The following is a 16,522-nucleotide window of genomic DNA, read 5'->3' as shown; positions in this document are numbered from 1 at the left end:
CATGCAGGGCTGGCACTCGGGAAGTCCATAATAAACTGGAGAAAAACAGGTGTGTATGTAGTCCAAGCCCTGTTTCCTATATTCTCTCTTCCACTGGATTTCAGTGGATAGTCAGGCCCGTACAAATGGTATTCGCAATACAGTGAACACTTCAAATGGTGCTTATTTTAGAGGACAAAATATTTTTTATGCCCATTTATTTTCATACTACTTAAACCGTTAGTATGTTGGCGTTCACAGACACAGATTTCTATGGGACATGAGCATAAGTACAGGCACACACAATGCCAATTCTTCCTTCTTTACTAACCCCTATGTGCCTATCCATAAATTGAAAATGAAATCAATTTAATGTTTATCATAGCTTTGCTTACTATACAACGCAAGTTGTTTCCATCTCTTACATGTAATCACTTTATAACCACACTTGGTTAATGCTCAGTGTATTTTATTAGGCGCTAAATACCTTTTTTCAGATTTCCACAATCCTGCCGTTAGTTAGCTGCCTGCAGAATTCGGAAAGAGTATTTTTATATCTATGATTACACTTGGGGTGATTAGTAGCACACTTGGAAATCTCCTCTATCCTGCTGATATGGTGCAGACAGACACAACGAGAGGTAGGGAAATGTTGATTGCATTATAGCTGTCTGTCAGAAGGAAGGGACCGGAAAAACCCGGGTCCCAACCAGATAATTTACATACCAAGGTGAAGGTCTCGCAGTGGTTACAAGCAACATACCAAAAACTCAAAACAGGTACCCTTTGAGGAGATGGGGTGTTTTAATTTGCAGTCTAATAACTGGGTATGTTCTCAGGAATATACCTAGTATGAAACCTATATTTGGCAACCAATATTAAACCCAAATACTCTGTTGACAGTCACTGTGGAAAAGGATATACACTAGTATCTTCATTGTTAATAGGATAACTAGTATTACTGTTATATATTGCATATATCTCATAAATGGTTTTACTAATCAGTGTGTCATGTTTCCTACAGACGAGCACACCTCAAGGAATGCTTTGAGACACTAAAAAGGAACATCCCAAATGTAGATGACAAGAAGACTTCCAACCTTAGTGTGTTAAGAAGTGCTCTGAGATACATACAGGTAGGAATCGCAAATGCCATCAATACTAAGTGTTATCTAGTCCACTATGATTCTCATTAGGGTCCAGATTTATCAGACCTTCTAAAGAGGACAAGTGGAGACGTTTCCCAGAACAACCAATCAGCTACTAACTATCATGTATCTATAAAATTACAGGTAGAAGCTGATTGGTTGCTCTAGGTAACTAGAAGGTGTGATGCATTTTTTTTTGCCATATAGCTGTTTCCGTAGTAATGGTACTATTTAGATGTGGGACAAGTATTGTCGTGCGTGAACTGCATGTACATGGGACTAGTTCAGTGCCATTTGGTCCTTCCAGCCACACGATAGGTGCAGACAGGACATCATTTGGAAAATCAATGCTGCTTATTGAAAAGTATACACATTGTTCAAAGGGATGTACCTGTGCACAGTCTTCCAAAAACACATTGGGGAGATTTATCAAACTTTCTAAGGACAGGTGAATGTGTTGCCCATAGTGACCAATCATACCCTAGCTATCATTTTATAGAATGTACTAGATAAATGATAGCTATAATCTGAATGGTCACCATGGGCAACTCCTCCACTTGATAACTTCAGAAGGTTTCTACCAAGGTTTCATCAATCTCCCCCTTTGTCATTCATTGCAAATAAATATGCAGTGGTTGAATTCAGCAATATAAACTGTGACATCCAGTATCATTTTGGTTAACTTTGTTTCCCATTAGTATGACTATTTATGTATCCAACAACTGTACCGGATTATACAACTGTGCTACAGAGATCATATGACTAGTAAATGTAGAGCAAAGTGGTGTTATAAATAGGCTGTCATTACATGTGTCTGTGTATTTGTTCCTAGATACAATCCGCAAATGTATGCAAAGAACATTTGCATTTCATCAACCAAGATAGTGAAGTAATGGGGTCCCTGTCCCAGATCTCTGCTTCAATTCTTTGTATGCACATACAAAACTATGGGGAGAGGGATTCAACTATGCACGGGATTTGCCGGGAGGGGAAAAGCTCAGGGTTTCATGCCCGGAGCTATTCAATTATTTGGCATTTCCCCCACATGGTAAACCCTGGGTTAACCAGCACTAACTCATAGATTGTGTGCAAAGTATTGGAATCTATGGGTTTCCCCACGCATTAAATGCAGGAGTTTGCATTTTAATGCAGATTTTTCCTTACAGCTCCGGAGGCTGCGAGGTAAAGTCCACCCTCTGGTGCTTAGCACGCATGGTCCCACAGCTAATTGAATCGGGCAGCGTGTTTTATCAGCTGCGAGGTAAACCCTGCGTCTAATTGAATTCCCCCTTATATTATAAATTTGTTCTGAAGAAGTGGCATTGTAAGCAATTAGTGTGTGAAATACCCTGCACTACTTTGAATGCTTCTATACTTCTCAATGTTTCCCGCTATTCCCATGCAGACACATAAATAGTCTTGTGACTATACATGTGCCAGGAGGAACATCTTGAGTTGTTGCCCCTGGCAAAATAATCGCATGCTTTGAGGAGGGTTTAGTGGCAGTAGAGATAGGTAATTGAGCAAACTTGGAAATACAGAAATGATGACTCCTTTAAGAGAATACAGTCACACATACCTAACAATCCTACAGAAATACCTATTGATTCTTCTTTGGTGATGTTGCCACTATGCAATGCAGACTAAACTTCACCAACACACATTAAAAAGTAGAAAATCATTGACACACTTGAAGTTGTTCTTTACTGGGCTTGTATACCCAGAGATACCCAACAAGATCCATGTGTCTTCCGATAATTCCAGGACTCCACCCAGCTCCATTTACATTGTAACATCAGGATTTCAACACACACCTTAAGGTCTGTGTTTTCATGTCATTAGGGGTAGAGCAGGTTACCCCAGGGTTTTTTATTTATATATATATATATATATATATATATATATATATATGTTCCTGATTTATTCCATGGCATTAGAATTAAAGCTTTACTGTTCTAAAACAATGTCAAAATGTTATGCACTAAAATGGCAACTTGTTCAGATTCTAAGGGCTATCTCACAAACGCTGGTTTTGACGGCCGGCAAAAAACTGCCAAAGTTTAATTTAAAACAGCAGCCATCCTTGTCAGTGGACATTCCCGGCTGTAACATGGCGACCGTGCCGTCTGGAAGGACCCATCTATATACATTGTTCACTAAGATTAGTAAACGGCAAAAAAGTGGCCTTTTTTTGCCTGCCTGTCAAAACCGGTGTGTGTGTGAAATAGCCCTAAAGGTGTTTTTTTTTTGTTTTTTTTACCATTACACTTTCCAATAACATCAATTGGGTATTGAAAAGCAAAGTGAAAACAATTTATAAATGTGCTCAGATGTTCCATTACTGTTACATGTTTCATATAGCTTTCAGATTTTATGTGCACAAACTATCATGGTCTAGCTAGTCATTTGTATTTCTGCAATTTTTTTGTTTTTGTAAAGCTGTTTGTTGTGTAGTAAAAATAAATCTGGTTGTAGTGCCAAATCTGTTTACAGGCAAGAGATTTAACTTCTATTTAGTCTCTAAAACTCAGAGGAAATGTACAGGTATCCTTCAGCAAGCTAACATACCAACAATTGCCAAGTGTCATGTTGCTCTGAATTTAAAGCTGTGTGGAGGTAGGAATTAATTAGCCAAGGATGGCTTTCTGAGTCACGCTTTGTAGCGTTAATGACATCAGACCTTCTGTTAAAGAAGCCTACAGTAAATTAGTATCTTTATGTTAACTGTGTCAGTTTTAATTAGCTAGTGATTGCCCAGTGTTGTGGTCCTGAAAATTGCATTAGTGGCCATTAGCAGGCTGGATTTTGGTGATTTAAGGACAGTTATGTAAAACTTTTCTTTATGTTGTATTTATGTAAAGAAAAAACACTGTAGGTGGATGTATGCATCGAAGTCCTCTATGGTTTGCCTGACAATATGAAAAAAAAATCACAATTCACCTGTATGCTGTCCTGGCATTTTATATACTGCAGCAGCACTCTTAAGGTGCCTACACACTAGGCGATGTTCTCACGATGCGATATCCCTTGAACTCTCCCCAGCAGTCCTGGACACGATTTGGTGTAAAGTGTCCAATCTGACAAACGATCTATCGTTCATCCTTAATTATTTCCAGTGCATCGTGTCCGAGATTGGCAGATATTACCTGCAGCAGGCAAGATCTGAAGATGCGATGTACGACCAGCAGGTACGCGCATCATGATTGTGAGTGGACACTCACGATTTGGACATATTTTACACGATTTGTCGTCCCGATGCATCGAAAAAGGGAAAATCGTGTAAAATATCGCCTAGTGTGTAGGTACCTTAAGGTCCTGTACACACAGTGATGAAAAACAACACTAGTTAAAGCGTAGACTAACCTTTACACTTTGTCCTAATTGTAACAGAGCATTAGAGACTCATGCAATAACACGTCTCAAAGTTTTCCCTTAATAAGTGTACTATGGGTCGATGGTCTGCACTGCGCATGCGCACGACGGAGGGAGCTCCATCGTGCGCATACGCAAGACGCGACAAGCGAAGGACTTTCCTTCGCTCGTAGTGTCTCATCAAAGGGGGCGTGCTGTCGATGTTGACTGACAGCACGCCCCCTTTGGTGGGCGTGCCGGGGGCGTGCCTGCCAGACGGAGGCGTTCCCAAGGGAACGCCTACCGTCTGAGGCCGGCCCCACTGACATCACTAGTGATGTCAGTGGGAGTGATTTTGGCTCTGATAGAGCCAAAATCACTCCTGGCCTTGCGGTTGAAAAACTCAACCGCAGGCTTCTGCTCGCAGTGGCGATGGTCGCGATGGTCAAGACCATCGCGACCATCATCCTTCACGCTCGTATATGCTGTGGGTGGTGACCCACAGCTATACGAGCGTCCAGGAGGACGCTCCATATTAATGGAGGTGGGCCCTGATTCAGAGCGAGCGGCCTATGTACTTAAATCAGACTTCCCATAGAACTCCATTCTATTTAACGGATTGCTAATGCTTCTGCATGCTGTTTGCAGAGCTGTAACTAGGGGTGTGCGAGCTGTGCCATCGCACAGAGGGCCTGATTCTGACCCGCACACGAGCGCTGTACGCTCGCAAGCGGGTCGATGGTGCCTAAGTGCGCATGCACACGACGGAGGGAGCTCCATCGTGCGCATGCGCGAGACCTGGCGAACGTCGGGGAATCCGTCGCTCGGGGTCTCGCACCAAAGGGGGCGTGCTGTCGATTGCTAGTGACAGCACGCCCCCTTTGGTGGGCGTGCCGTGGGCGTGGCTGCCAGACGGAGGCGTTCCCATGGGAACACCTACCGTCTGAGTCCGGCTCCACTGACATAGTAGTGATGTCAGTAGGAGTGATTTTGGCTCTGATAGAGACAAAATCACTCCAGGGCTTGCGGCAGCGAGACCCTACCGCAGGGTCTCCGTCGCAAGCCCGATGGTCGCGATGGTCAAGACCATCGCGACCATCATCATGGACGCTCGCTATAGCTGTGGGTGGTAACCCACAGCTATGCGAGCGTCCATGAGGCCGCTAAAATGTTAGGTAGGAGGGCCCTGATTCAGAGCGAGCGTTCTGGTCAGAGCGTCCGGCTCTGAATCAGGCCCAGAGCGCAGAGCCATGTGGGTGGCACAGACAGTGCCCCGCGGCCCATGGTTCTGGCTAGCAGGTGACTTGTGATGGCACCCTGCAACCAGAATAGCTGCTGTAGTACCACCTGGCCCCTTTGCGCGACGTCATGCGTTCATGGGGTGTAGCCGCCATGGCACCCTGCAGCCCTGTTACGCCACAGGCTGCTGGTAATGCCAAGATTTGAACAAAGTGAAACACACAACTCAAACATTGTTTTTATACAGGTCCATTCACTTGAATTGATACCAGCATAAAAGTGCATTTAATTAGCTTTGAGAATGCACATTTATTGCTTTGAAATCACACCCGTGTGCACGCAATTGAATTATGATTTATGTTTGGTTGCCATCTCCCTACTCACTGGCCCCAGCAGCGAGCATTTCATATGCCTCTGGCCACTCATAGTATTCTCTATAAGTTCTGTGAAAAAGTATAGGTGTGTACACACCTGAACGACATATCTGCACACCGACTGATCTGCAGACTGTGCAGAACATATGTTCCGCATACAATGCCCAATTCGTCTTTACTATTGTGGCAACTTGGCGAGAATTTACATGTGCCCGCCCGGCTGAGCCATTAATCACCGTCGGCCCGTGTAGCAAGTGTACACAGCACAATGCACCAATATATCAGCGGATACATTGGGCATCGGCTGTGCAGCATATCAATGGTACACACTGGCCGACTCGCACACATTATAAGGTCAATAAGAAGTACCCAGAAAATTTCAGAGCCCCAACACAACTTTTTAGCAAAACTGAAGGCACTGTAAAAATTAGCAACCCATAGCAAGTTTAATAGGTCAGTTCAATTAGGCATGATGTGCCGCCAAGTATCGCCACGATGGGCGGCTGCTCGCATATTTGCCTATATATTGGCAATTTTCCTGATGTACGGGTCCTGCGATGTGCCATTCCATGAACACATTGTATGACACATGGCAACTAATTGAATTTACCCTAAAATGTTTATAAAATGGTGCAATGATTCATGCAGTCTTTTGTGTATCTTATACCCCTTTTACACCGGAGCTAAAACCCGGGTTATTGCAGGGTTAACCTGGGCAGTTCCTTGGTATAAAAGGGGAGAGGTTAGATCGCCGGGTCGTGTGACCAGGCAATCCAACCCAGGTAAATAGCAGGGTTTAACACGAGCGTAGCCCTTGAAACCCTGCATTGTGTATGGTGCATGCCGGGTTTTGATGACCTGCAGTTCGCCGCAAGCCGGCCGATTGGTCCGGCTTCAGTGGCGCTTGGAGATGACGTCATCTCCAAGCGTCCACTTTCATGCCGGAAAAGCCAGGTCTATGCAGACCCGACTGTGATGTGAGCGGCGCCGACTTGGGATATCCCGAGTCGGCGCCAGCTAAATGCCGGGTCTGATCCGGATAGGAACCCTGTTCCAACTCTGGGTCAGACCCAGAATTTTGGTGGAAAAGGGGTATAATTATGTTATACACACGGTCAGATTTTTCTTCAGATCTGAACGATAACTATTTTAAAAATCGTTCACATCTGAAGGAAAATCTGACACGTTTGTCAGATGAACGATGCGCGTTCCCGCTTGTCAGATAACGATATCTGACATCCGATGTGTTTGCAGTCAGATTTGGACGATTCCATTCATTCTAATGGAGCATACACACGGTCAGATTTGTCAGATGAACGACTGAACGATTTTACCAAAGTTTTGAACGATTTGAACGATTTTTGACTGCATTAAAATGAATGGAATCGTCCAAGTCTGACTGCAAACACATCAGATGTCAGATATCGTTATCTGACAAACGGGAACGCGCATCGTTGATCGTCCATCGTTCAGGCATGTCAGATATGAACGATTTTCCTTCAGATATGAACGACTGAACGATTTTTAAATCGTTATCGTTCATATCTGAAGGAAAAATCTGATCGTGTGTATGCACCATAATGCAGTCAAAAATCGTTCGTAGTTCAAATCGTTCATCTGACCGTGTGTATGCACCCATGCTACTGTTGTCCTAAGAAATCGTGTATTGCCCATGTAATTTGTTTTTTAATTATGGCAGGGGAATTGTTAGCATTTGACACATGAAACAGTGTGTGGTGATAACCTATTGTGGCACTGCAATACTAAGCTTGCCCGTGCTGAGATTTATAGTTCCACATCAGGATGTGAGACTCTTGAGAGAACATAGGCTAGAGCCGCAAGGGGTTAAGCCGTACAGTCCTTTCCCTGTCATGTGGCTGACTGGCTGTGCAGGGAGTTATAAGGCGGGCGGCGGCGGTGACCCTACGGCCCCGCCCTCCTCCTCTCCCGCCCAATTCCTGGATCTCATATTTCCAGCACCGACCCCTTATTCTTTTTTTTTTTTTTTTTTCAACCACGCGATCGCGCACGCGCGCCCCCGGAGGGAGAAGACGGAAGAAGAAAAAATGTAACCCGTAGCGCGTGCGTGATCCCCGCCCTACTCCACGTGCGCATAGAGCACATGGCTACCCCGAGTACGCTGACGTCACCGGCTCTCAGCCCCACCCTTTCCCCCTCCCCGTGAAGTGTCTAGTGATTGGGGATGTATCTGGCGCGAGCGGCCGCACGAGATCCGCAGCGCGTGCTGTTTCTGCTGTGTCTGAGGTCAGCAAAGGTGGGCGGAGTCGCGAGCTAGCTACAAAGCCTGGCACAGTGACATAGCTGCTGCCACCTGCAGGATACACCCTTGCAGTGCAACTCTGCAAAGCACACAGCAGGAAACATTATTGTTATTATTATTACGCCTTATGCCAATCACATCTCAAGTACAATCCGCTTAAATATGAAGTAATGCAAGTACTTCCTAATTGTGCAACAATGTTTCCAGGTAGCAGCTGGCTAATCATTGCCTAAGGATAGGTCAACTTGACCGATTTTCTTCGGAGAGAGCATATTTTATGCTCCAGACTTCGGCACCGGCTTTCTGAGTGTATTTGATTGACTTGGTAAATTAGCAAACCTAAAACCAGCGTTTTACGACAATTAGTTGAGTGGGGTTGATTAGTTATGAAAGTCAGGTATCTTCTGGTTGATATTGGTACGGGTGTACAGCTTTGCACAGCATGAAGAATGAAGAGTTATAGGCCTCACAAATCTGTACAAGGGTATAATACGGAAGCTACCAGCCAGGGGTGTCGGAACGATTTCATGTTGAGATTTCATGATTTCACGTTCCGACGCTAATGCCACCAGCCCAAGTCACTGAAATGTTCTCTGGCTACTTAAGTCAATATGGTTAATGGTGGCTATGTTGGGATAAGCTTGTAGAAGCTACAGTAACTAAACAGGCATTATTTGCAAACTTTAAAGACATTAAGGGGCATATGTATCAATGCTTGATGTGAAATAAAATATATATCACCAACCAATCGGCTCCAAACTATAATTTCTTAAATACAACCTGCAAAATGTAAGTAAGTATCTCACATCAAGCTTTGATACATATGCCCCTAAGTATGCAGGGTGGTTAGGTCAGACAAAGAGCCCAGTGCATTGAAATATAATATCTATTTTTAAAATTTATATTATGGTTTTGTTTGTAGGCATCACCCCGTGGTATTTTATTTAATTGCAGATTATTAAAAGTATCTTCTATGATTTATTGTGGATGAGCATGCAGCCCTGTAGTGAAAAAGCTGATTTGTAGCTCTGTGATGTACTTTATGCCTTATTAGTATGGTCACTTACATCATGAAAGTGTAAAGGAGCAGGTAAGGTATCATGCAATCTGCCTTACAGAAAGGCCACTTGCAGAAGCCAGCTCGTCTGAACTGAATATATTTTTGCATAAATTGTGACAATAGTTTTTTTTTTTTTATACATCAGAACTCCTTGTAGATCAGTCCACTGCAGGCAGTCTGGGGCGGAATTGGCTGATAATGGAACAATAGGTTGAACTTGATTGCAAACCTAAATATAATCTTATGAAGTTTATTGTGCTATAAACCTAGTGAGAGGTAATATAAAGGCTAATAATGTATTGTAATGTTTTGCCTACTTCAGTTGGCAGGAACACTTTAAGGGGGGTATTTATCAAAGCTTGGATGGAGATAAAATTGTGAGATACAGTACCTTGCAAAAGTATTCAACCCCCCCTTGCATTTTTCAAGTTTTGTTGACTCACAACCTGGAATTAAAATGGATTGTTTGAAGGTGTGCATCATTTCATTCACAGAACATGCCTACAACTGTGAAGTTGTGTTCTTTTTATATTGTGAATCAAACCACATTTAGGACAACATAACAGAGAACCTCAGCGTGCATAACTATTCACCCCCGTAAAGTCAGTACTTTGACGAGCCACCTTTTGCGGCAATTACAGCTGCAAGTCGCTTTGGATAAGTCTCTATGAGCTTGCCACATCTTGCCCCTGGGATTTTTGCCCATTCCTCAAGGCAAAACTGCTCCAGCTCCTTCATGTTGGATGGTTTCCGCTTGTGAACAGTAATCCTCAAGTCTGACCACTGATTCTCAATTGGATTGATATCTGGGCCTTGACTAGGCCATTCCAACACATTTAAATGTTTCTCCTTAAACCACTCGAGTGTTGCTTTAGCAGTATGCTTCAGGTCATTGTCCTGTTGGAAGGTGAACCTCCGTCCCAGTCTCAAATCACAGACAGACTAAAACAGGTTATGCTCAAGAATTTCCCTGCATTTAGCACCATCCATCTTCCCCTCGACTCAAATCAGTTTCCCAGTCCCTGTTGCTGAAAAACATCCCCACAGCATGATGCTGCCACCACCATTTTTCACTGTGGGGATGGTTTTCTTGGGGTGATGGGATGTGTTGGGTTTGCGCCAGACATAGCGTTTTCCTTGGTGGCCGAAAAGTTAAATTTTAGTCTAATCTGACCAGAGCACCTTCCTCCATACATTTGGGGAATCGCCCACATGCCTTTTGGCAAACTCAAATCGTGTCTTCTTATTTTTATCACTAAGTAATGGCTTTTTCCTGTCCACTCTTCCATAAAGCCCAACTCTATGGAGTGTACAACTTATTGTGGACACATGCACAGATATACAAGTCTCTGCTGGGGAACTCTGCAGCTTCATCAGGGTTACCTTTGGTCTCTGTACTGTCTCTCTGATTAATGTCCTCCTTGCCTGGTCTGTGAGTTTTGGTGGTCAACCCTCTCTTGGCAGGTTTGTTGTGGTACCATGTTCTTTCCATTTGATGATGATGGATTTGATGGTGCTCTGGGGGATCATCAAAGATTTGGATATTTTTTTAGAACCCAACCCAGAATTGTACTTCTCAACAACTTTGTCCCTGACTTGTTTGAAGAGCTCCTTGGTCTTCATGGTGTGATGCCTCTTGCTTAGTGGTGTTGCAGCCTCTGGGGCCTTTCAGAAAAGGTGTGTTTATACTGACAGATTATGTGACACTTAGATTTCACACAGGTGGACTTCATTGCACTAATTATGTGACTTCTGAAGGTAATTGGTTGCACCAAAACTTTTGAGGGGCTTCATATATTACATTTGCACATACCAATTTTCAGAATTTTATTTATAAAGATTCCTTTTTATATCTATTTTTCTCATTTCACTTCACCAAATGAAACTATTTTGTGCAGATCCATCACATAAAATTCAGATAAAAAAATAATTAAAATACATTACGGGTTGTAATGTAACAAAAAAAGGTAAAAAGCCAAGGGGGGGGGGTGAATACGTTTGCAAGACACTGTGTGTACTAACAATCAGCTTCTGTCATTTTACAGGATGTTTAAAAAAAAAAATGACAGGAGCTCATTGGTTGGTACTTTATCTCTCTCTAAACTTTCCCCCCTTCGTCATTTTTCTTTTAAATCTGACTTTTATCATGTTTTGGATTGGACGTCTACAAATTCTTCTACCTCCACTGATGGAAATCTAGGTCACTGACGGCCATTATATGGTTTCCTACATATCATACTATTTTTCTTCATCTGATATGGAATGGTACGTGTATATTCAGCAGCCATGACTTGAGTTAGCATAGTGCTTTTTTATTTTATTTTTACGAGACTGACTTTTGATCTATGAATTGTAAATTATTCCCCATTGTGGAGGCAGCATTCTATACTGTAAAATAAATCAACCATTGCGTACTATGAAAACACAGAAGTAGGATCCCAATGTTAGACTATAAAAATGCTTTAACTGATGTGTTACTTGAATGTGTGTGGTCTCTGGCAGGATAGCATGTGCTGTGGAACTTGGCTTTGAGCTCTCTGTTTACCGCTACAGAATCAGATCCCAGAGTAATATGGTGTCAGTATTCTGTTTGCGTAAACGGCAAAAAAGTTTCATCCTGCGCGTGGGTGGCTGTGTTAAATAGCTGGTGATATGCCAGGCTTACTCCTCGTGATCTAGGAATGATGAGGGATGGGGAGATTAGGAATTTCTTTTTACCATGGAGGGAAATAAAAAGGAAATTTTAAACTTCCTTTTAACTGTTGTGTAACAATTGTGCAGTTTGAATGCCTTAAATGTTGAATAAAGCTCTAAATGCTATTTTTGCTAGAAAATGGTTCACTACCTCCCATGGAGAAGAAACAAAGTACAGTGTTCCCCCTCTATTAAAATGCCATCTTTAAAACGCGGGCCAAAATGGTTTTACAGCATGTGTGGCGCCATAGAGAGTGGCACTGAATGAAATGAATACATTCTAATGCCTATTCTGCAGAGATTACACCTGGTAGTAGACAAGTGAAGCTGTATAACGGTAGGAGGGGAGGGTATGCAATCGGGAAGCCGGCTGACATTACAACGACAGCCGGCTTCCCGACTGTCATATCCCGGCGAGGGTGAAATGACCGGCGTCTAGATGTAGACGCTGGGAGACCGGCGCCTGGCATCCGGATCGAAGTGATGCCGGGCGCCGCTGCGGACAGCCGTGGGGTTTAGGTTTAGGGCTCCCTGGGGGGGGACTTAGGGTTAGGCACCCCCGGGGGAGACTTAGGGTTAGACACCTCCTCGGGGGACTTAGGTTTAGGCGGCGGGGAAGGGGGGTTAGGTTTAGGCACTTAGAGGGGTGATTAGGGTTAGGCACTGGGGGGAAGGTTAGGGTTAGGCATCCCTAAGGAGGGTTAGGTTAATTTGGTTTATACTTACCTGGGGACGATCAGTATTTTCAGCCGTATCGGCCTGCCGCTGTCGGGATTTGAACAAGTCCGGCGGTAATTCGTATGTATTCCGGAGGGAGAACAGTAATGAATAGGCAGTTTTTGAAATTCATCCAGGTTAAGCTGTCTCCAACATTTAGTTTTTCATCCTTTCACATCAACTAACTTTTTAGACCTCTCCGCACACTTCTAAAAATATTTTAAGATCCTGTATTATTAGAAGATGTGCAGCGTGGTGGCTTGCATGGGTTTGTCCACGTATGAATGACGCCATACCTGCCTACTTTTGAAAAAGCATTTCAGGGAGATTGTGAAAGCAACACCTATAAGAGCGCATTACAGTGGATGTGTACTGCTACATCTGAGAGGCAGGTCATATAATTTACTTATATCCAAATGTAAACGAGCCCAAAAGCAGTTAGTAAGATCTATTTGTTGATGGAAACACACTAATACTTTTCAGAAAATGCATGTAGCCATAGGGATCATTGTGCCTTATAACCAATGCAGGGAAATTATACTAATGATCCATTTGAATGTATTTATCTCTGGTGTTTTTTTTTTTTTGTTTTTTTTTATATATATAACAGCTGCATAATGGGGGTAAGGCACAATCGGGGAGGTTGCTATACTCTTCAGGAAAACAGGGAGATTGCTACTATTTCAGGGAGTCTCCCCGACAATGAGGGAGAGTTGGCAAGCAATCTTGGAACAAGTGAAGTTCTTCTAGTTGGTATTTGCCTGAGGTTTGCTGGCTGCGTGGATGCCAGAATTTCAGTGTTCAGGAAACTGTGTTATTGGTTTAGTGCTTAAAGTTTTTTTGTTGTTGGAATGATTCATCCTACACATAAAGGGTAATGGCCTGTTTCTCTAGACCAGAACATATTCGTTGCATGGTAGACTCGCATCAGATGAGGTGAGAAAGCGTGTACTGGTCTAACAGACAAATATGCAAGTGATCTATTCATAAAACTAACAAGTATGCTCAATATATAGTGTCATTCTATCTCTTCACCACTGAGCCCAATTTGGGTCTTTTGGGGCTTATCGCATTCCAATATCAATACCTGCAATTATTTATGCAGTAGCCACACAAATGTGTTATAATATTATATATACTATTTTCCCACATATTAATGATATTTTGAAGAAACTTTTTTTTCTTCAAAATATCATTAATATGCTTGTATCTCTTCACAAGGCAAAGTCAGTCTAACCAAAGTTTTTTTTTTTTATTGAAATTGCATTAAAGTGAGCTATAAGTAACTCCCAGCAACAAATACATTGTTGTTAGTACAGGTTGAGTCTTCCATATCTAAATATTCCGAAATACAATTTTTTAGCATGACTGAGATAGTGAAACCTTTGGTTTTTTTATGGTTCAGTGTACAAACACTTTGTTTAAGGCACAAATTTATTAAAAATATTGTATAAAATGACCATCAGCCTCTGTGTATAATTTGTTTGAGCCACAAAATTATTTAAAGTATTGTATAATGACCTGCAGGCTGTGTGTATAAGGTGTATATAAAACATAAATGCATTCTGTGTTTAGATTTGGGTCCTATTCCCAAAATATTTCAGTATGATATGCAAATATTCCAAAATACGGAATATTCCAATATCCAAAATACCCTTGTTCCCAAGCATTTTGGATATGGGAGACTCGACCTGTACTTCAGTATTAATTCACCTTTGCAAAATAGCAAAAAACTAATAAAAAAACAGATTCTACATGTATATTTATTTATTTATTATAATTTATTTATATAGCGCATACATATTCGCAGTGCTTTACGGAGAATATTTGGCCATTCACATCAGTCTCTATCCCTGGAGCTTACAATCTCTATTCCCTATCACATGTGCACATACACACACATACACTAGGGTTCATTTTGTTGGGGGCCAATTCACCTACCAGTATATTTTTGTAGTGTGGGAGGAAACTGGAGCACCCGGAGGAAACCCACGCAAGCACAGGGAGAATATACAAACTCCACACAGGGCCGTAGTGGGAATCAAACCCACAACCTCAGTGCTGTGAGACAGTAATGCTGACCATTACACGTTATTCTCAGAAAATCTGCACTTGAAAATGATAAAGCATTTTTTTCTTTTATTATACATGCTTGAATGAAACGGGTTGGGTATGGGATCTCTGCAGTCGGGATGCCGCCGGTCAAAATCCCGACACCCTTAGGCAAGTTAGCGAACACTAACCCTCTCTCCCCGGTGCCTAACCCTCCCCCCTTAGTGCCTACCCCTAACCCACCCCCCTTAGTGCCTAAACCTAATCCTCCCTTAATCCCCGATATTTGCCTTTGAAATTCTGGCATCGGGATTGTTTTGCTGAGCTACCATATTATTCATGTGCATTCAGTGTGTAGGGTGGAATAGACCATCGACCGCTTTTGATAAATAGACCACCCACCATATGAAATGAGGGAAAACCTGTGCATATTGATGCCAGGGATGTTGGAGATCTAGGTATTAAAACCAACCCATCTCTGGACTTCATAATGCTCTCTATACTATAGAGCAGTGATTTTCAACCTTTTACAACTCGAGGCACACTATGCAAGAATTAAAATTGCCAAGGCACACCATCCGGCGATGCGGCCTGCGCAACCTATGAAGAAAACATACATATTGGCTCCCACTTAAAAAATCGCACACATTGGCCTCCACAGGAACAAAACACACATACATTGGCCTCCACAGGAACAAAACACACATACATTGGCCCCCACAGGAATAAAACGCACATACATTGGCCCCCACAGGAATAAAAAACGCACATACATTGGCCCCAGAGATAAAAAATAACAATGGCTGGCTCCCACAGAAACAAAAAAACACATTGCTTCCCACAAAAAAAGATCATTGGCTGGGCCATAAAGAATAAATATAAACCACATTGCTCCCCACAAAAAAAAAATTCATTGGCTGGCCCCCGCAAACAAAATAAGTACCACATTGCTCCCCACGAAACAAACCCCATTGGCTGACCCCTACAGAAATAAATAAAAACCACATTGCTCCTAACAGAATTTAAAACCATTGGCTGGCCCTCAAAGAAAGAAAAAAAACCCACATTGCTCCCCCCCCCCAAAAAAAAACAACAAATCACACTGGCTCCCACTTAAAAAAAATAAACGTACATTTTTTTCTGCCTGTAACGGTCTCTCATCGGCTGGGTGTGCATACGGTGCAGAGTTGTCAGCAACGGTTTGGCGGGCTGGCAACGGCGGCGTGTGTGACCTGTGATGTCACGCCACCGCGTCTTCATACATCACGGCCCGGGCATGCCTGAGTCTCTCAGAAGAGCTCAGCGCTGCCCAGTCTGCAGTATAGTAAGGGCGGATCTGACCTGCAGCTGTGACTGCCGGCTCTGACTGTGCTGACCCCCTGGCACACTTGACAACTAGTGTGCCGCGGCACAGCAGTTAAAAAAGGCTGCTATGGAGTCTATAGCATAGTGTTATTGTATAGTGGTCACAAGAAAATAACTGTTAAGAGGGCACATTGTTTGAAAGAGAGGAAATCCCTATTTCAAACAAGGTGCACCCGAGTGTGTAGGTGCCAGGATGGTAAAGATTGTACATGTCCTTCACTAGCCACCAGCTGTACTAGTTTTTCTGCAGTGCAGGTTGATA

At 42.9% G+C, this 16,522-nt stretch overlaps 1 protein-coding gene across 5 annotated transcripts in view; it reads left to right on the top strand.

Moving 5' to 3' along the window:
* Positions 1–16,522, top strand: part of MNT (MAX network transcriptional repressor) — a 103,787-nt gene that overhangs the window by 43,083 nt on the left and 44,182 nt on the right. For 4 of the 5 annotated variants that reach the window (XM_088449464.1, XM_088449463.1, XM_088449467.1 and 1 more), the window contains 2 exons: positions 8–49; positions 1,004–1,115. In XM_088449464.1, coding sequence (XP_088305590.1) covers positions 8–49; positions 1,004–1,115 — 154 coding nt within the window. The remainder of the gene's footprint in view (positions 1–7; positions 50–1,003; positions 1,116–16,522) is intronic. The other variant, XM_088449465.1, reaches the window with a different exon arrangement.

The sequence above is a fragment of the Taudactylus pleione genome, unplaced genomic scaffold (assembly GCF_031769625.1).
Source record: "Taudactylus pleione unplaced genomic scaffold, aTauple2 ptg000485l, whole genome shotgun sequence".
NCBI lineage: Eukaryota > Metazoa > Chordata > Amphibia > Anura > Myobatrachidae > Taudactylus > Taudactylus pleione.
Note: the sequence above shows the minus strand (reverse complement) of the source record. Positions and strands in the feature narration are given on the sequence as shown.